This window comes from Gobio gobio, assembly GCF_949357685.1.
Source record: "Gobio gobio genome assembly, chromosome: 23".
Taxonomy (NCBI): Eukaryota; Metazoa; Chordata; class Actinopteri; order Cypriniformes; family Gobionidae; genus Gobio; species Gobio gobio.
The window spans coordinates 2,521,474-2,542,920 of record NC_137119.1 but is presented as its reverse complement, the minus strand read 5'-3'; the positions used below and the strand labels follow the sequence as shown (position 1 = coordinate 2,542,920).

The window sequence follows — 21,447 nt, the reverse complement described above, 5'->3', positions numbered from 1 at the left end:
ATAACTGTAAGAGGAGCCGAGCACATCCACAGGAAGTGATGCTGCACAGTCATCAGAACACGTGTGTGTGTGTGTGTGTGTGTGAGTGTGAGTGTGTGAGTGTGTGAGTGTGTGTGTGTGTGTGTGTGAGTGTGTGAGAGTGTGAGTGTGTGTGTGTGTCCTGTAATGGATGCATGGACTCCACTTGACCCCTGAAGGTGTCATGTGGTATCTGGCACCAAGATGTTAGCAGCAGATCCTTTAAGTCCTGTAAGTTGTGAGGTGGGGCCTCCATGGATCGGACTTGTTTGTTCTGCACATCCCACAGATGCTCGATTGGATTGAGATCTAGGAAATTTGGACTCAAACTTGTTGTTGTGCTCCTCAAAGCATTCCTGAAGCATTTGTGCTTTGTGGCGGCGCATTATCTGCTGAAAGAGCCTCAGCCACAGGGAATAAAGGCTGGACATGGGCTCAACAATGCTGAGGTAGGTGAGACGGGTCAAAGAACATCCACATGATGGAGGACCCAAGGTTTCCCAGCAGAACATTGCCCAAAGCATCACTGCCTCCGCCGCCACGCCTTCTTCCCATAATGCACCTGGTGCCATGTGTTCCCCAGGTGAGCCACACACACACACTTGTCAAACTCGCTCTAATCCTTACGCTTGCCCATTTTTCCTGCTTCTAACACATCAACTCTGAGGACAAAATGTTCACTTGCTACCTAATATATCCCACCCACTAACAGGAGATCATCAGTGTTATTATTGGTCATAATGTTATGCCTGATCGGTGTATATATATAAAAAGCCTGAGAAATAGGCTTAACATGCCCACAGAAGCTATTTTTATTCAGAATCCCAAACGGCGTCTGTTTCACTAGCCTCACACATTTTGCATGACTCTAAAATGACACACTAAGCACAAAGCAAACTACTTCGAAAGCGCTCAACCATCCATCATGTCTGACCGAACCATACGCTTCTCTCTCTGTGCCACACGTTTCAGATCCAAGCGCAAAAATCACAGCTTTCTAATCACTTCCAGCAGCTCTGCATCCCCTCGCCGGCTTTCTGCTGACCACATCATCGTCATCTGATCCTGAAGGACACAGTGGACGATCCTGTATAAATCTGCTGCCGCTGACCTGTCCTGTCCTCAGCTCTGGAGACCAGGGACGAAAAGCAGAAGAGGCTAGGGCTCGACCGATATGGATATTTTAGTGCCGATACTGATTTTTTTTCATCAGCCTCAGCCGATGAGCGATACGGGCTGCCGATTTTCTTGAGCCGATATTTGAAGCCGATACTGCTTTTGTTCCCTCAATTTACAACATAAAAATGACACAATGATCAGGATGATAACAATTTAAAATTTACAATTTAAAAAAAGGAACATTTATTGAACTAAAAAAAACTATATTTAACAATTAGTAAAAACAGGTGAGGTAGAACAAGAAAAAAAAGTTGTGAAAATAAATATTTAAGCATAAATAAAATAATGACACTTTTGCACACAGTATCAACAAGCGAGCAGAATAATAAAGTGCACACTGACTGCACTATACTTCATTTAAAACTATTTACAACCTAGTCATTTAATGCTTACACTCTAAACAATGCTGGGTTAAAAATAACCCAAGTTGGGTTGAATATGGACTAACCCAGCAATTGGGTTGTTTTGACCCAGCGGTTGGGTTAAATGTTTGCTTAAAACAACCCAATTGCTGGGTTAGTCCATTTTCAACCCAACTTGGGTTATTTTTAACCCAGCATTGTTTAGAGTGTAGGTGCTCTTCACTGAATCTCTTGTAGAAACACCAGCGGTAATTCAGGAGAAAATCTCCCAATGCTCCACGTGAAACTTCAGTCTTTCCACCTTTACCATCGTGTCAATTCTCAGCTGATTTTGATTAATATGCGCGAGGGAGAGCGAGAGAGTTTGAGGACGGTGAGAGCTGCCCTGTGGACGCCTGTCTGGAAATAATGCAGGGGGGAATATTGGTGAACGCAGCAGCCTTATATCGGCCGATACACGTAAATATCGCAAATATCGACCCGATATATCGGCCTAACACTAGAAGAGACCCTCAGAATCATAAAGCTACACGTCTGCATTGAGCCCAAAATCCTGACTGAGGTGTAGCGACCTTGACAAAATGAGTGAAAACAGAAAATGTTTACATTGACTATATTATTTATTATAAGTTCATCATGATGCAACCGATTCTGATTCATGCGGGTATATGGTTCAGTTACTGTCTTTTTTGCTTACATATAGCAGAGATTCGATCTCAGATATTGCTGTAAATAATACAGAAAAGAAAACCTTCCAATTCACGCCTACTTCATCATCACAACTTTGGCCCCGCCCACTGGAGTGTTAGTGAGATGACGAGGAGAGACGAGCGACTAAAAATAACATCACCTTCCAAAGGATCCTAATGCGAGGAATGTCTTTTTATTTTCAAAACAGTCTCACAGCTGTCAATCACAGCAGTGGGCGTTTACACTAAAGTCTCACAGCTGTCAATCACAGCAGTGGGCGTTTACACTAAAGTCTCACAGCTGTCAATCACAGCAGTGGGCGTTTACACTGAAGTCTCACAGCTGTCAATCACAGCAGTGGGCGTTTACACTGAAGTCTCACAGCTGTCAATCACAGCAGTGGGCGTTTACACTAAAGTCTCACAGCTGTCAATCACAGCAGTGGGCGTTTACACTGAAGTCTCACAGCTGTCAATCACAGCAGTGGGCGTTTACACTAAAGTCTCACAGCTGTCAATCACAGCAGTGGGCGTTTACACTAAAGTCTCACAGCTGTCAATCACAGCAGTGGGCGTTTACACTGAAGTCTCACAGCTGTCAATCACAGAAGTGGGCGTTTACACTAAAGTCTCACAGCTGTCAATCACAGCAGTGGGCGTTTACACTAAAGTCTCACAGCTGTCAATCACAGCAGTGGGCGTTTACACTGAAGTCTCACAGCTGTCAATCACAGCAGTGGGCGTTTACACTGAAGTCTCACAGCGGCCAATCACAGCAGTGGGCGTTTACATTGAAGTCTCACAGCTGTCAATCACAGCAGTGGGCGTTTACACTGAAGTCTCACAGCAGCCAATCACAGCAGTGGGCGTTTACACTGAAGTCTAACAGTGGCCAATCACAGCAGTGGGCGTTTACACTGAAGTCTAACAGTGGCCAATCACAGCAGTGGGCGTTTACACTGAAGTCTCACAGCAGCCAATCACAGCAGTGGGCGTTTACACTGAAGTCTAACAGTGGCCAATCACAGCAGTGGGCGTTTACACTGAAGTCTAACAGTGGCCAATCACAGCAGTGGGCGTTTACACTGAAGTCTAACAGTGGCCAATCACAGTAGTGGGCGTTTACACTGAAGTCTAACAGTGGCCAATCACAGCAGTGGGCGTTTACACTGAAGTCTCACAGCTGTCAATCACAGCAATGGGCGTTTACACTGAAGTCTCACAGCAGCCAATCACAGCAGTGGGCGTTTACACTGAAGTCTAACAGCTGTCAATCACAGCAGTGGGCGTTTACACTAAAGTCTCACAGCTGTCAATCACAGCAGTGGGCGTTTACACTGAAGTCTCGCAGCTGTCAATCACAGCAGTGGGCGTTTACACTGAAGTCTCACAGCTGTCAATCACAGCAGTGGGCATTTACACTGAAGTCTCACAGCAGCCAATCACAGCAGTGGGCGTTTACACTAAAGTCTCACAGCTGCCAATCACACCAGTGGGCGTTTACACTGAAGTCTCACAGCTGTCAATCACAGCAGTGGGCGTTTACACTGAAGTCTCATAGCTGTCAATCACAGCAGTGGGCGTTTACACTGAAGTCTCACAGCAGCCAATCACAGCAGTGGGCGTTTACACTGAAGTCTAACAGTGGCCAATCACAGCAGTGGGCGTTTACACTGAAGTCTCACAGCTGTCAATCACAGCAGTGGGCGTTTACACTGAAGTCTCACAGCTGTCAATCACAGCAGTGGGCGTTTACACTGAAGTCTAACAGTGGCCAATCACAGCAGTGGGGGTTTACACTGAAGTCTCACAGCGGCCAATGACAGCAGTGGGCGTTTACACTGAAGTCTCACAGCAGCCAATCACAGCAGTGGGCGTTTACACTGAAGTCTCACAGCGGCCAATCACAGCAGTGGGCGTTTACACTGAAGTCTCACAGCAGCCAATCACAGCAGTGGGCGTTTACACTGAAGTCTCACAAATCCAAGGGCCAAAATCCCAGCTGCAGTGTGTGAGAGTGTGTGTGTGTGTGTGTGAGAGAGTGTGTACAAACCTGTTCAAGAACTACAGGAAACTCATGATCTCTGTAATTGCAAACAAAGGTTTCTGTACCAAATATTAAGTTCTGCTTTTCTGATGTATCAAATACTTATGTCATGCAATAAAATGCTAATTAATTACTTAAAAATCATACAATGTGATTTTCTGGGTTTTTGTTTTAGATTCCGTTTCTCACAGTTGAAGAGTACCTATGATAACAATGACAGACTTGTACTTTGTACTTTTGTACGTGGGCAAACCTGCAAAATCGGCAGTGTATCAAATACTTGTGTAACATTGAATGGGAAAACACATGGCCATTTTACACACATATTGCATAAAGTAAAATAGCAATTCATCCCTTTATATCTTTCATAACATAATTGAGAATCATCTTTAAACAAAGTATGGTTAAAAAATATCCTGAAACCTAAAAATTGATGGGTGAATGAATAACAAATCCGGTAACACTTTACATTAAGGTTCCCTTTATAAAGGGTTTATAAAGGTGTTTGTTAATGACTAATAACATCATAAATCGTTGATAAGCAGTTATAACTGCATGTATAAAAAGGGTGACTTTAACGCAATGCCTGCCAAATAGTGAGACATTTTTAACTCACGTGTTATAAAAGCTTAATAAATGTATTTATTCACACTTGTTTAACTCAACCATTTATTAATGAGTTACAAACATTAATAACCTGTGAAAGTGAACCTTAATGTAAAGTGAAAACAAGTGAACCATTTATTAATGAGTTACATGATTCACATGTGTTCACTTTACATTACGGTTCACTTTCACAGGTTATTAATGTTTGTGATTCAGTAATAAATGGTTCACAAGTCACTAATATTGGAATTAAAATATTCATTATTTATATCTCATCAAGTTATTGTGCTAGTTTTTTTCTCTCCAAAATAACATTTGATCATTTCATTTTGATAAACAAGAAGTTGAAGTGGAACATTTTAAGAAAAGTGGCAGTCATTGAGATATTAATGAGAAAACCACAAATACAGTCTCACTATGATAGTCTATTTTTGCTGCATCATGAAATAAATCAGGAATCTGGTTTTGAATTAAATAAGTGTGAATAAATAAATGTATTAAGCATTTATAAAATGTCTCACTATTTGGTGGGCATTGCGTTAAAGTCACCCTTTTTATTCATGCAGTTATAACTGCTTATAAACGATTTATAACGCATTTGTAAATGAGTTATTAGTCATTTAAAAACAACTTTATGAACCCTTTACAAAGGCAACCTCACAAATCCCATCGTTCAATCATTTCATGTCATTTTTTTTTTTTAAAGTGGCGTCAACTTACGAGGACATAGCATAACATATCAATAAAATATCATTAAAACATTTTTTGTCCAGTTGTTTCTTATGCTCTAAACAATGAAATAATAAATTCAAAATACTTTGTTGTTTTGAATTTAGTATTTTTTTTATGTCATTACATTGTTTAGAGCATAAGAAAAGAGTTTTGAAAAATGATATTTTATTCATATGTTATGATATGTCCTCTATAGTTGACACCAGGACTGAGCTGTTTAAAAAATAAAAACACATGAAATTGCATGTATAGGCAAAAACAATGGGATTTATTTTTAATTCTCCAATCAATTTTTAGGTTTCAGGATTTTTTAAAAACAAACTTTGTTTAAAGATGATTCTGAACTATGTTATGAAAGATATAACGGAATGCATTGATATACCATTTTACTATATGAAATATGAGGGTAAAATGACCATGCTTGGATTTTCCCATTCAATACAATGCATCTATACGCTGCATCTAATTTGCATATCAATATGTTCTTGGTGCAACATGTAATGAAAATAGAATGGGAGTAATAATTGGCAACATTTTCATAATAATATCTAATATTTCATAGGAATATTGTTATGTAATTTCTTTCCCTATTCACTTGTTATGTCTCCAAAATGCCTGATAAACATGACTTAACCTCTTAAGGTCTGGGACCATTTTTGGGATTTCCGCCTGGATTTGTCCGACCCAAATTGAAAAGCTTCCCATACCCACATTCAGTGGTCTAAATTAGGAAACCCTTTGAAGTTTAAAAACCACTGCTAAAAGTGATAAACATGTGAGTATATGTTGTAATAACCCCTTCAAAAAAGTGGCGCTTTTTGATTTTTTTTTTTTTATTAAAACAATTTGTTTTGAAAGTGTGTAATTCAGGCCCTGTGAGCTCTAGCACCCTGCAGACAGTTTGTGCTGTTTCCACTATATTCCAGAAAATAGTGGAAGAAGAGTTTTGTCTGGATCATGTTGTTTGCAAGATTTACACAAATGGATCTGAAGGGAGGACCATTAACCCCCCCGCCAACCCCATAAACAATATACAGTGGCATAAATGCAATATCCCAGTGTCATTAAATGATTTTTTCCAGTGTTTGCTGACATATGCTGGAAACAGCCCAAACGGTCTGCAGGGTGCTAGAGCACACAGGGCCCACTTTCAAAAATGAATTTATAACCAAAATAAACAAAAACGCCTATTTTGTTTGTCTGTTTTTAATTTATTTTATATGTTTATTATATCAAACACAACATATACTATAATATTCATCACTTTCAGAAGTGTTTTAAGTAATTTCAGGTTTTTCTGTAAAAAAGACAGGGATATTGCATTTATACCACTGTATATGGGGATGGGGGGGCAGACGGATATTACATAAAAATGGTCATATTACTCCATTCAGATTCAGTTGAATAAATCTTGCATACATGATCCACACAAAAATCTGTTTTCCAGTATTTTCTGTAATCTACTGTTTACAGCCCGAACTTTCTGCAGGGTGCTAGAGCTCACAGGGCCTGAGTTACACACTTTCAAACATGAATTTATAACCAAAAAAAATCTAAAAAGCGTCTCTTTTTTGGGGTGTGTGTGTGTGTGTGTGTGTGTGTGTGGGGGGGGGTTATTACAGCTCAGACAACATATACTCACATGTTTATCACTTTTAACAGTGCTTTATGAAACTTCAAAGGGTTTCCTGTAAAATGACACCAAAATTGTGTATTTAGAGACGCTGTTTGTGTGTATGGGAAGCTTTTCAATTTGAGTCGGCCAAATCCAGGCGGAAATGGTACCAGAGTAATTTAGTGTAAATAAATTACGGTGTGTAAAACAAATGCCAAAGTGATGCAAATCTGCAGAAAGTAGAGACTCTAAGCTTTCATATGGAGCCATATATGGGGTCAGAGCTCCTCCACTGACATTTAACATTGGAAGTATATTCATGATGATGTCATTCCGAACCCTTTAAGCAGTAAAGTCCTGTACATCCACTACAGTGGACATTTATGAAATCAATGCCCTGTTTTGTAACAGAAAGTCATATTTTGATTAGAAACCCCATAACATTTTCATGAGATGTTGATATAACTTATAAATTAATCAGATTTAAATTATAATTAAAAAATATTTCCATAAACATTAATGTCAGCCGTTTTTAAAGACCGAGAATTTGTTGTTGTCCTGGTGAAACCTCCAAACATTCAGTATCTCTGCAAAGCCCCGAATGTGCTCTACAGGACATCCAGACTTTGACATGTGACATGTTTGATGGCAGAGAAATTCCCTAAAATATAACATCTACTACAGTGGACAAAAGTCTATTATTGTGATATGCAAATATGGCGAAAACGAGGCAAAACTGAACCCCAGGGAGACACAAACCTCTCTAATCCATCCCAGAGCAATGCCATAATGCAGTAGGGGAGATAGGACACAATCTAACGCTTTTTGACTTTCTCAGTTTGTGTAAATCCACTTGGGGTTCAGAGTATTTATTGTTTCCCACATTAATTGCACATATGTCTAGTATAATTATGTGGTTTTGTTTCATTAATACAGTGTTTACTTTTTTCTTGATTTACCCCGAAATAATGGAAGTGAAATGTGACAACATGCCCCATAGGTGGAGTACATTATAACATGACCAAACAACAGCTTAAAATGTTGCCTGATATAATCAAAAAAATATTGTCAACAAAATACAATTATTAACTTTTTAAAATAAAATACTGGCATTTTTTAATCATTAAAAATATACTCATTTTTGAGTTTGACTACAAACACATTGCTAAATACAGCTAAACAGTTCAAAACATAATAATAATGAATCATTTCTGAACATTAACTCAGTCATTATTCACCCTTTTCTCATGGTTTCTCAAAAGAATTCATAAAAGTATAGAATATAATGGCATATTTCTAATAGGGGCTCATGTGTTTACACACACACCATCTGCACAACTGGGATGTAAATCGCGCTCGTGTGTTAGATCAGCATTAAACAACATCTCAACTGTTAAATAACAGATATAAGATTACAATAATATCAGATTTGTCTTATTTTAAATAAACACAAAAAACAGAGATGAAAACTAAACTTAAGTAAGAAATGTACTTTTGCTATGGTTAAATGCATGTTCAGTGATATCTTCCAGAGATATTTTTAATTTTGGGGTGATTTTTTTCTCTAAATAATGTTGATATGGCAACTAAGTTTCGTCATTCTGGCATGTGTGGAAAGTGTTAAAGCATGCGCGTTACAACTAACCCCGCGCTCCCCTATGATGGCAGAGAAATTCCCTAAAATATAACATTCACTACAGTGGACAAAAGTCTATTAGTGGGATATGCAAATATGCCGAAAACGAGGCAAAACTGAACCCCAGGCAGACACAAACCTCTCTAATCCATCCCAGAGCAATGCCATAATGAAGTACAACCCTCATCAATCCCAGAACTCCGCAGCTGTAGAGGTTTCCTACCCTTCTGCCATGAGAAAGCCCGGCAGCATCCTTCACCCATCCGGGTCTCCAGCTGAGCTTCCTCCTCGCGGTCCGTCCGGGAGACATGAGCTCGGCCCGATGCAGGATCAGAGTCAGTGTGGCTCTGCCATCCATCCCGCCGCACCGGATCAGGCTTTTCCTCCCCTGCTTCCGCACAGGTTATTTTTAAACAGACCGGCTGAGAAAGGGCACTGGTGTGGGGATCAGGTTTTCAGACGCTCAGCGTTTCTGAGGACCACGCCAGCACAAAGGCAAACACAATCCCTCGCTCCGGCTTTAGTGCTAACAAAGGGCATTGAGGAGTGTTGATGCGAAAGGTGTGATTATTAAAGGATTAGTTCACTTTTAAATCAACTTTTGCTGATCATTTATGTCATCCGAGATGTCCATGTCTTTCTTTCTGCAGTCGGAAAGAAATTAAGGTTTTGGATGAAAACAGTCCAGGGTTTTTCTCCATTTAATGGACTTCAATGGGCTCCAAACGGTTCAAGGTCCAAATGACAGTTTCAGTGCAGCTTTAAACGACACCAGATGATGAATAAGGGTCTGATCTAGACAAACCATCAGTTTCTGAGAGAAACCCAGCAGTATTTATGATATTATTTTACCTCTTATCAGACGAACGTGATCATCTCTGAGCTCCGCCATAACTTCCGGAGAGTGAGGTCAAATTAGATCATGGTCATAGATATATCAATAGTAGATGCCTCATTCTAATGATCCGAGCAGGTGCTAATGAGGCATCTACGTATACATCTATAACCACGATCTAATTTGACCTCACTCTCCGGAAGTTATGGCTGAGCTCAGAGATGATCACGTTCGTCTGATAAGAGGTAAAATAATAGCATAAATACTGCTGGGTTTCTGACAGAAACTGATGGTTTGGCTAGATCAGACCCTTATTCATCATCTGGTGTCGTTTAAAGCCCTTTGAAGCTGCTCTGAAACTGTCATTTGGACCGTTTGGGTCCCATTGAAGTCCATTATATGGAGAAAAACCCTGGACTGTTTTCATTTCTTTTCGACTGCAGAAAGAAAGACATGGACATCTTGGATGACATGAGGGTGAGGAAATGATCAGCAAAAGTTGATTTAAAAGTGAACTAATCGTTTAACATCGTCCAGTGGAGGAATAACGGCTTTGGCGGATCTTGAGACGGGATCCTTATAAACAAAAGCACATCTCATCGATCGGGCCGCAAGGTGATCTCCTCAAACACAAAGAGCTAAACGATCGGGTGGATGACCTTTAATCCGCTCAGCATCTGAATCTCATTCATACGAGTGGATATGAATGGACAATAATTCCAGCTTGACATCCGCGAGAAACCCTGAGTCTGATGGACACAGTGAGCATGTGCAGAATTATGAGCCATTCTGTGTTTGTTTATAACTTCAGCTGTAAATGCCATGTGATTACAGTTTTTCTCAATAGTTTACACACAAATTCTGGTACTAGAGACACAATGAGCACAACATGTAACTCATGCACCAACCCCCTGAACCAATTCTGCTAAACTATAAGCACAATTCCTGCTTTACACTCAAATTGCAGTTCTAAAACACACTTTTTTCAAAACACTACACACAATTCTCTGCATTTGGCACAGTTTTCATGCAGAAAATCTCGTTTTCACAAGGAACACACTGCCATTCAAATATGCACACTGACTCATCACATGGACAAATGAGTGAGTGAGTGTGAGTGAGTGTGTGTGTGTGTGTGTGTGTGTGTGTGTGTGTGTGTGTGTGTGTGTGTGTGTGTACTCACAGAGGCCGAGGGGTTCCTCACTGTTACACTGGGTGTTGTGGCTCTGAGTGCTCCACTCAAACCGTGATAATATTTGAAGCAAACCTTCGTCTCGGCTGCGAAAGACAGAAACACAGAGGAACTGAATGACATGAAGGTCACGACACACACACACACGCACACGCACACGCACACACACACACACACACACACACACACACACACACACACACACACACACACACACACACACACACACATACACGTCTATATTACCAACAGGGGACCATCACTCCACACTGACCAAGAGGGGACCTGTGTTTCTAGTAATTTTGAAGAAACAAAACTTAGATACAAAATTTTGTTTTAAGGTCTTTTTTCATAATATAACTTCAAATAAGCATTTTTTTTTTTTTTTTTAAACATGCCAAGAGGGGACCTGACCGATGTCTACCTATCCAACAGGGGACCTCCATAGCCTGCAATGGAGCTGTGTGTGTGAAAGGGAAGAGAGCTGGCAGTCAAGTCTGTCTTCATTATTTAATATATATATATAATTATATAATGTTCACACAGGCATCAGGGAACACAATGAGCACACAACGGAGAAAAAGCCATGTTGTGGACATTACAGAAAAGAATTTAAGAAATTAAAAAATTCTTAAAATTAAGAATTATCTTTAAGAAATTCATTCTCTGTTGTGTCTTCATACTTACAGTATATGATCCGTCCACATCTCTCATTTAAGCTTATTTTCAAGAACACCAACACTGTCAACACCAAAAATCAGGTCTCCAATTGAAAATTTTCTAGTGAGCGATCTCATCTACATTTTTTAGTTGGCCAAATTGAATTTCTTGAATTTTAATTGAATTAAAGTGCATCAATTTACAGAAATTAAATTTGGCCAACTGAAAAATTTAGATGTGACCGGTCACTAGAACATTTTCAATTGGAGACCTGAATTTTTTTTACAGTAAAGGTATTTCAATGTGTGATTTATTTTTTATTAAAACATAGTTTCTGCTCTCTAAAATCCCCAAAAATGTCCTTTGTTTTTGAGATTTTTAGAGTGAGATTTGATTTCTTGCACCAATAAAAAAATAAATAAATATAGGACTGGACAAGCAGAAATTGTTCTTTAAGGTAATAATCACAGGTCATCACTTTATATATAAATAGTGAAAATGTTAAACACAATGACTCGGTCCCCTGTTAGATAGTAAATCACGACACCAGTGTGTTTGCTTTGTCATTTCTTCATCTCAAACACACTGTAGATATTTAGAGTTTTTATAGCAATAACTGAGATTTAAGAGTTAAATCAAGCAGAAATATTTCTCTAATGTATTAATTGCAGATCATCTTTGAATAATGATTATGTTAAACACAATGACTCGGTCCCCTGTTAGATAGTAAATCACGACACCAGTGTGTTAGCGTTGTCATTTCTTGCCAACATAAACACACTGTAGATATTTAGAGTTTTTATAGCAATAACTGAGTTTTAAGAGTTAAATCAAGCAGAAATATTTCTCTAATGTATTAATTGCAGATTATCTTTGAATAATGATTATGTTAAACACAATGACTCGGTCCCCTGTTAGATAGTAAATCACGACACCAGTGTGTTTGCGTTGTCATTTCTTGCCATCATAAACACACTGTAGATATTTAGAGTTTTTATAGCAATAACTGAGTTTTAAGAGTTAAATCAAGCAGAAATATTTCTCTAATGTATTAATTGCAGATCCTCTTTGAATAATGATTATGTTAAACACAATGACTCGGTCCCCTGTTAGATAGTAAATCACGACACCAGTGTGTTTGCTTTGTCATTTCTTGCCATCTCAAACACACTGTAGATATTTAGAGTTTTTATAGCAATAACTGCGTTTTAAGAGTTAAATCAAGCAGAAATATTTCTCTAATGTATAAATTGCAGATCATCTTTGAATAATGATTATGTTAAACACAATGACTCGGTCCCCTGTTAGATAGTAAATCACGACACCAGTGTGTTTGCTTTGTCATTTCTTGCCATCATAAACACACTGTAGATATTTAGAGTTTTTATAGCAATAACTGAGTTTTAAGAGTTAAATCAAGCAGAAATATTTCTCTAATGTATTAATTGCAGATCCTCTTTGAATAATGATTATGTTAAACACAATGGCTCGGTCCCCTGTTAGATAGTAAATCACGACACCAGTGTGTTTGCTTTGTCATTTCTTGCCATCATAAACACACTGTAGATATTTAGAGTTTTTATAGCAATAACTGAGTTTTAAGAGTTAAATCAAGCAGAAATATTTCTCTAATGTATTAATTGCAGATCCTCTTTGAATAATGATTATGTTAAACACAATGACTCGGTCCCCTGTTAGATAGTAAATCACGACACCAGTGTGTTTGCTTTGTCATTTCTTGCCATCATAAACACACTGTAGATATTTAGAGTTTTTATAGCAATAACTGAGTTTTAAGAGTTAAATCAAGCAGAAATATTTCTCTAATGTATTAATTGCAGATCCTCTTTGAATAATGATTATGTTAAACACAATGACTCGGTCCCCTGTTAGATAGTAAATCACGACACCAGTGTGTTTGCGTTGTCATTTCTTGCCATCATAAACACACTGTAGATATTTAGAGTTTTTATAGCAATAACTGAGTTTTAAGAGTTAAATCAAGCAGAAATATTTCTCTAATGTATTAATTGCAGATCCTCTTTGAATAATGATTATGTTAAACACAATGACTCGGTCCCCTGTTAGATAGTAAATCACGACACCAGTGTGTTTGCTTTGTCATTTCTTGCCATCTCAAACACACTGTAGAGATTTAGAGTTTTTATAGCAATAACTGCGTTTTAAGAGTTAAATCAAGCAGAAATATTTCTCTAATGTATAAATTGCAGATCATCTTTGAATAATGATTATGTTAAACACAATGACTCGGTCCCCTGTTAGATAGTAAATCACGACACCAGTGTGTTTAATTTGTCATTTCTTGCCATCATAAACACACTGTAGAGATTTAGAGTTTTTATAGCAATAACTGAGTTTTAAGAGTTAAACAGAGGTGCCAAAAGTATTCGCATTCATAGGGTTTACAAATACTTTTGTAGAAGTTGAAGTATCAACTCAAGCTTTTTACTCAAGTAAAAGTGTAAAAGTACTGGTTTCAAAACTACTTAAAGTATAAAAGTAAAAGTAATGTAAGGGGAAAAAAATGCCATTAAAGGGGTAGTTCACCCAAAAATGAAAATTCTGTCATAATTTAATCACCCTCAAGTACTTCCAACAGGTATGAGTTTCTGTGTTCTGAAGATATTTTGAAGAATGTTTGTAACCAAGCAGACAGAGAAACCATTGACTGCCATAGTAGGGGCAAAATGCTATGGCAGTCAATGGTTGCTCTATCTGCTTGGTTACAAACATTTTTCAAAATATCTTCAGAACAATGAAACTCATACAGGTTTGGAACAACTTGAGTGTGAGTAAATGACGACAGAATTTTCATTTTTGGGTGAAGTATCCCTTTAAGGACAAAATATTAGGCCGCGCCACAGTGTATACCCCACCTCCTCAAAAAAAAAAATGTTTCTAAAGGCCATAATGACTATAATGTTATATTAAAAAGTTAATGTTGAAATGTTTTAGATGTATAGGCTACCTGTTTCAGCTGCATATATTCCCATTGAAAATTAACGCATTTTAGGACAATGCAAATACATTAAAGAACCATATGTGTACTGAGCAAAAAATCTAAATTCAGAGACATGTTATCAATAACCATTATTTGAATGTGTGATCAGTGTGGCCAGATTGGGTCGACAATTTCCAGCCCAAAAACTCACCAAATGTACATTTATATGCAAAAAATGGTTATTGATAACATGCCTCTGAATTTTGACTTTTTGCACCTTTACAATACTTATAAGCAACTAGTCACTCCAAGAAAAATCCCAAAACTTTAACTGCCAAAATAATGTGATATTATTTTATTGCCATACCAATCAATGTTGATAAGTTACCATTTTATCTCCTTAAAACATAACATTGATGATAAAAAAATCTATTTCCCAGTAAAACGGATCAAATATGACTATATGTCCAAGTAGAAACTGTCAAAACGGCATTCCCTCAGAAAAAACACAATTTATGTGCAAAAAGTGCCCAATATAGAGATTGGAAAAAGCAATGTAATAAACAGGCATTTCACACGTTAATGCTCACACCACTTTCAAAATGCGTAATTCATTGATACTATACAATAATCCGCCAACAAAAAATAACAATGCGTTTACCATTGTGTTGCACTTTGCGTTCACAAAACTACAGTATTTCTTTCGTGAAGTACATGGCACACGCACAGTCAGAACGGATTAATGGTTGATTTAAACCTCTTTCAGCAGCTGTCGGGGTTGAGTTGCAGATGTCCTAAGTGTGTGTATATATGATGATGGACTGGAGTCATGGTTATATTTATAAAGAGTCTTCGAGTCACAGGTGTAATTCACGTTTGAGAGTTGAGTCACTCTCCCACTCTTTACTGTAGATACAACTTACTGTATATTTATGCCTCTGGCATAGCGATCACTGGAATATACAGCTACGAGTCATTGCGCTAAAAACCCGGCTAAAGTCATGAATGAGCACGTCTGCCTGCTGATCGCTGATTGGCTGAAAGTGCGGGCTCGTCGGCGAGAACCCGCCCTATCTGGCAGCATGGTGTGTGATTTGTGCAGGTGCAGGCGTGATTGATCGCGTACAACCCAATAGGGTGTCGGAATGGTTTGTGTTTATCCTTCTCATCCAACCACAATCAAATTCACTCTGTCCGGATGGCACGATTTATCTGGATAGTTTTTTTTTTAAGACAAGCCGGAATAGAAAAATGCCGAAATGGAATAGGAGTAACGAGACTATTATAAAAATCTAAGGAGTAGAAAGTACAGATAATTGCTTGAAAATGTAAGGAGTAGAAGTATAAAGTAGGCTGAAAAATAATTGCTCCAGTAAAGTATAGATACTCAAAATTCCTACTTAAGTAAGGTAACGAAGTATTTGTACTACGTTACTTGACACCTCTGGAGTTAAATACAGCAGAAATAGTTCTCTAATGTATTAATTGCAGATCCTCTTTGAATAATGATTATGTTAAACACAATGACTCGGTCCCCTGTTAGATAGTAAATCACGACACCAGTGTGTTTGCGTTGTCATTTCTTGCCATCTCAAACACACTGTAGAGATTTAGAGTTTTTATAGCAATAACTGAGTTTTAAGAGTTAAATCAAGCAGAAATAATTCTCTAATGTATTAATTGCAGATCATCAGATCAATGATTATGTTAAACACAATGACTCGGTCCCCTGTTAGATAGTAAATCACGACACCAGTGTGTTTGCTTTGTCATTTCTTCATCTCAAACACACTGTGGAGATTTAGAGTTTTTATAGCAATAACTGAGTTTTAAGAGTTAAATCAAGCAGAAATATTTCTCTAATGTATAAATTGCAGATCCTCTTTGAATAATGATTATGTTAAACACAATGACTCGGTCCCCTGTTAGATAGTAAATCACGACACCAGTGTGTTTGCTTTGTCATTTCTTCATCTCAAACACACTGTAGATATTCACTGTATATATTGAGATAACTCAATTTTATGGTGACTTGCATTAAAATGTTTATCCGTCTCAATTAAATTATGTGAACTGAATGACTTTTAACATTGACACTTTAGTTATTTAACCAAATGATGATTTTCAAGTCAGCAATCAACACACAACTGAGTTTTGACCTCCAAAATCTTATTATAGTGTATTTTTATGGTAAGTATTGGTGTTTTATGTTTTAAATCAAGCAGAAATCACTCTTTAAGGAAACAATTGCAGGTCACACTTTATACAGTGAACATTGGATGGTAAAACACAACGCCTGTTTGATTGCTTTGCCATTTCTTGCCATCACAAACACACTGGAGAGATTTTGAAGGTCAGAACTAAATTTTTTGGTGACTTGCATGAAAATGTTCATCCGTCTCACTTAAATTATGTGAACTGAATGTCTTTTAACATTGACACTTTAGTCGAAGATTTTCAACTCAACAATCAACACACAACTGAGTTTTGACCTCCAAAATCATTATACAGTGTATATTAAATTTAAATAAAAAATATAAAATTTCTTTACAAAACAAGTTTGACTCAAGTTTGACTCTCTACTGCTTATTCATTATTGTTTATGTTACATGGTCCATGTTTACATTACAGTATAAAATTGTTCCTAAGTTTTCCCCTTTTATATAGATGGTAATGACTAAATATCCTCGCACACCGAAATTTTCACACGTAAAAAAAAAGATCAAGCACGTTTACACACAGCCTCTGAAACTTTCCTTCATCAAAAAAAAAAAATCTGATCAGGTTCAGTTTTCTGCATTTTTCGCATCCATAGCAAGCATTTAAAGAGGGGTTTCAAATTTCTGTGTTATTCATTTTTGTGTTAAAATTTTGAACATAAGTTGAACAGTTTAAAAAAGAAAGTGTGAACCTTCAAATTAGCAATTATAGTTCATAAAGTTTTGCTGGCGTTTGTATCTAATTGAGAAAAGAATGAATGTAAATTGAAAGATGTCGTCATTGAACGCATTTTGTGCCAAAGCAAATAAATGATCCACAGTTTAGCCACATAGGCTGATGTGATCCCTGAGTGAAGAGTTTTGAAAAAGTGATGAGTATTCAGAAATGTGTCCTAGCAGATGTTTAAAAAACCCTGTAATATCACTATTAGTAAGGGATCACATTATAATATCAGTCTATAAATGTGAGATATTTAAAGTGAACCTAAAGTATACTTGCAATATTGTGATTTTAGCACAATTAAATATACTTAATGGATGTTTCGCAAAAGCGTTGTTTAGTGATATTGCGTCCTTGTGTTTCTGCTGTACGTCATCAGCAACTGTCGAAGTTCAATTACAATACTCAAAATCACATGTACAGAGGATGCACAAAAGTAGATCACATAGCAAGACTGGTCTCCACGAAAACACAAGTCCCTTCTTTGCATTCCCAGAATTGCGAAACAGCCATCATTAAGAAATGTGCATTGTGCAATAAAGGAGTACTCCAAGAATAATTATAATATTTATACCAGTACGTCTCACGCAGGTCACGAGGGTTTACAATATTTGATGCTTTAATACTATCCAAAAAAAATTGTTACGGCCATTTCACACTGAACGCGACAAAGCTAGGTGAATCATTGATGAATGAAGGTTTAACACCGAACGCCACTCAAACCATCATCGAGGACTTGCTATAATTATATAATAGGCAGACATGCATTATTTCTAGTGATTTATGATTGTAATATAATTGACCGATCCAGAGCGAATGCGATCTCTGACTCATAACACTCACACACGTGGAAGAAAACGGACAGTTCTCTTCTGATAGCATATAATTCAGTGGAAAAAGAAGTAAACTTGAGAATTACATATGGCATATCTTGCTTTATTATGCTGAGATTGATCGAGCCTGGTATAAATAAATCCATACAGATCTATTGTTTTACAAAAATAATCTATTGTTTACAAAGGAGAAAACGTGTGTACTTTAATGTAAACTTGGACCATGTGACATAAACTGAAGTTAACAGCAAAAAAATATACTATAATGCTGACTGTTGTTAGTGTTTTTTGTTGTAGGAGTTAAAAGTGTATATGTTGGGTGAATCCTCATTGTGTTCTGGAAGAATGAGTTGATTTAAGACATCAATGAAGTGTTTTGGTAGTTTTAGCACATTTTGAACGTGAAATTAACTGCTTTGCTTTGAAAGGTGTCCTAGCGATTGTAGCTGAGAGATAGACGTCAAACAGACTCAAACAAAGACCCAGAATTCTGTGGTGTTACAGCACTGTGGCTGCTGTAAATGGCTGCTGTAAGGTTTCTTTATGAAATAACAGGCACAATGGCAAAGATATTTCTGCAAAAACTCCAAAGTAATGTTCGGTTGCAGTGAGAAAGTCACAAGAGACAACTGAAAAAACTCATGCGTGTATTTAGCCTAGTGTAGATCAGCTTGCTTACACATCCCCCAAACCCCATTTACATATGAATACAGGAAAGGCCAAAGCCATTGTCTCACAGGTGAGGAACAAGCCTTACAGAGCTGTGAGACCCATGTCACAGACACAAACTTCTCAAACAAACTAGAGAAAACGCTGGGATTTACCTGGGAAAATTAAATCAATGTACACTTTTTCCAATCCCTACGACACATTTTTCAATACTTGGGTCACTTTTTTAAAACTCTTCACACACTTTTTCACACAAATTCACACAACTGAATTTCAGCTTGGCACAGCAGTTATTTTAGTGTTCAAAATGCACTAAAACCAGAGGTGTAGTGGTCAAAAAAGAGGTGGGTAAACTATCAATTCTGGGTGACCGCATCGTGGTCACGGTAAGGTGGGCCACTGCCTACCAGTGTATAGCGTATCCTGATGATAGCTATTGTTCTCAGAGAGAACAAAAATATTTAAGAGAGATAGAGAGGGGAGGCTTATATCCAGGGGTTCCAATGCAATGCACTTGTACATAATGATTAGATTTGGGATTATTTTCATAGTCGATTAATCTGTTGAATATTTTCTCAAGTAATCGATTAGTTGTTTGGTCTATAATATGTCCGAAAAATGTGGATCAGTGTTTCCCAAAAGCCCAGGATGACGTCCTCGAATGTCTCATTTTGTCCACAACTCAGTTTACTGTCACATATGAGAGAACACACTAGAACATATTCACATTAAACAAGCTGGAATCAAAGAATTTTACTTTTGTCTTAAAAAATTACTCAAGCCGACAAATCGATTATCAAAATAGTTGTCGATTACAGTTTTTGCCAATTGCTAATGAGGCAGAATTTGGTGAAGAAGAGCGAGAGCTTTGTGTTGATGATGACAGGGTGCAGACAGCGATCGCTTGCGATTTCATTTATAATGTAAACTTTTGATGAATTTATGAGAAATCTACAGACGCAAACAGGAAGTAAAACTCCCATTGATTTTTCTCCATAAGGATTTAGATTATCAGCCATAATGTCTAAAACATCTGGGGTAGACTGACCACGAGTTGTGAAACGAAAGTTTCTGCTTCTGTAGCTGCTTTCAGAACTGATCAAACACATTCAAGTCAGAACGATGATCAACTCATTTCTGCAGGAATTATACTGAAATATAAAATCTTAAAATCCAAAGGGACCCACTTTATATTAGGTGGCCTTAACTACTATGTACTAACATTTTAATTATCCATTTGATACAATGCACTTATTGTGTACATACATGTCTTTACATTGTACTTACATTTTTAAATATACCGGCATGTAATTACATCTGTAATTAATTTCTGTAGTTACATTTGTAATTACACTGTTGACACTTTCCTTACATCTAACCCTACCTTTAAACTTACCAATACAACCACACATGTCCCTAACCCTACCCGTATCCCACCTCAATATCAGCAAAAGTGTTTTGCAACACAATATGAACACAATAAGTACATTGTACCTATTTAAGTACATAGTAGTTAAGGCCCCCTAATATAAAGTGGGGCCATCTAAAGTCATAATTTATCATTGATTTGGCATAAAATACATTCAATGGCGACATCTTTCGATTTATAAGAATTATTTTCTCACTTCAACACAAACACCACCAAAACATTATGAACTGTATAGGCCAATTTGAAAATTTTTTGATTCTCTTTTCAAAACTCCCTAACTTATGTTCAAAACTTAACTAAAATTAATAAATAAAAAAAAACAATTTGCTACATTTCGGCAGTATTACCATATTGAAATTTTGGGTGATTCCTTTGAATCCTCAGAATCCTTTTTGGTAGTTTTAGTGCATTTTGAACACTAAAATAACTGCTGTGCCAAGCTGAAATTCAGTTGTGTGAATTTGTGTGAAAAAGTGTGTGAAGAGTTTTAAAAAAGTGACCCAAGTATTGAAAAATGTGTCGTAGGGATTGGAAAAAGTGTACATTGATTTAATTTTCCCAGGTAAATCCCAGCGTTTTCTCTAGTTTGTTTGAGAAGTTTGTGTCTGTGACATGGGTCTCACAGCTCTGTAAGGCTTGTTCCTCACCTGTGAGACAATGGCTTTGGCCTTTCCTGTATTCATATGTAAATGGAGTTTGGGGGATGTGTAAGCAAGCTGATCTACACTAGGCTAAATACACGCATGAGTTTTTTCAGTTGTCTCTTGTGACTTTCTCACTGCAACCGAACATTACTTTGGAGTTTTTGCAGAAATATCTTTGCCATTGTGCCTGTTATTTCATAAAGAAACCTTACAGCAGCCATTTACAGCAGCCACAGTGCTGTAACACCACAGAATTCTGGGTCTTTGTTTGAGTCTGTTTGACGTCTATCTCTCAGCTACAATCGCTAGGACACCTTTCAAAGCAAAGCAGTTAATTTCACGTTCAAAATGTGCTAAAACTACCAAAACACTTCATTGATGTCTTAAATCAACTCATTC

General features: G+C 37.4%; 1 protein-coding gene across 1 annotated transcript in view; it reads right to left on the bottom strand.

Moving 5' to 3' along the window:
- hecw1a (HECT, C2 and WW domain containing E3 ubiquitin protein ligase 1a) overlaps nucleotides 1-21,447 on the bottom strand; it is a gene marked incomplete at both ends in the record, with an annotated part of 155,103 nt that overhangs the window by 98,730 nt on the left and 34,926 nt on the right. The window contains one exon of the mRNA XM_079805563.1: nucleotides 10,903-10,997. Coding sequence (XP_079661689.1) covers nucleotides 10,903-10,997 — 95 coding nt within the window. The remainder of the gene's footprint in view (nucleotides 1-10,902; nucleotides 10,998-21,447) is intronic.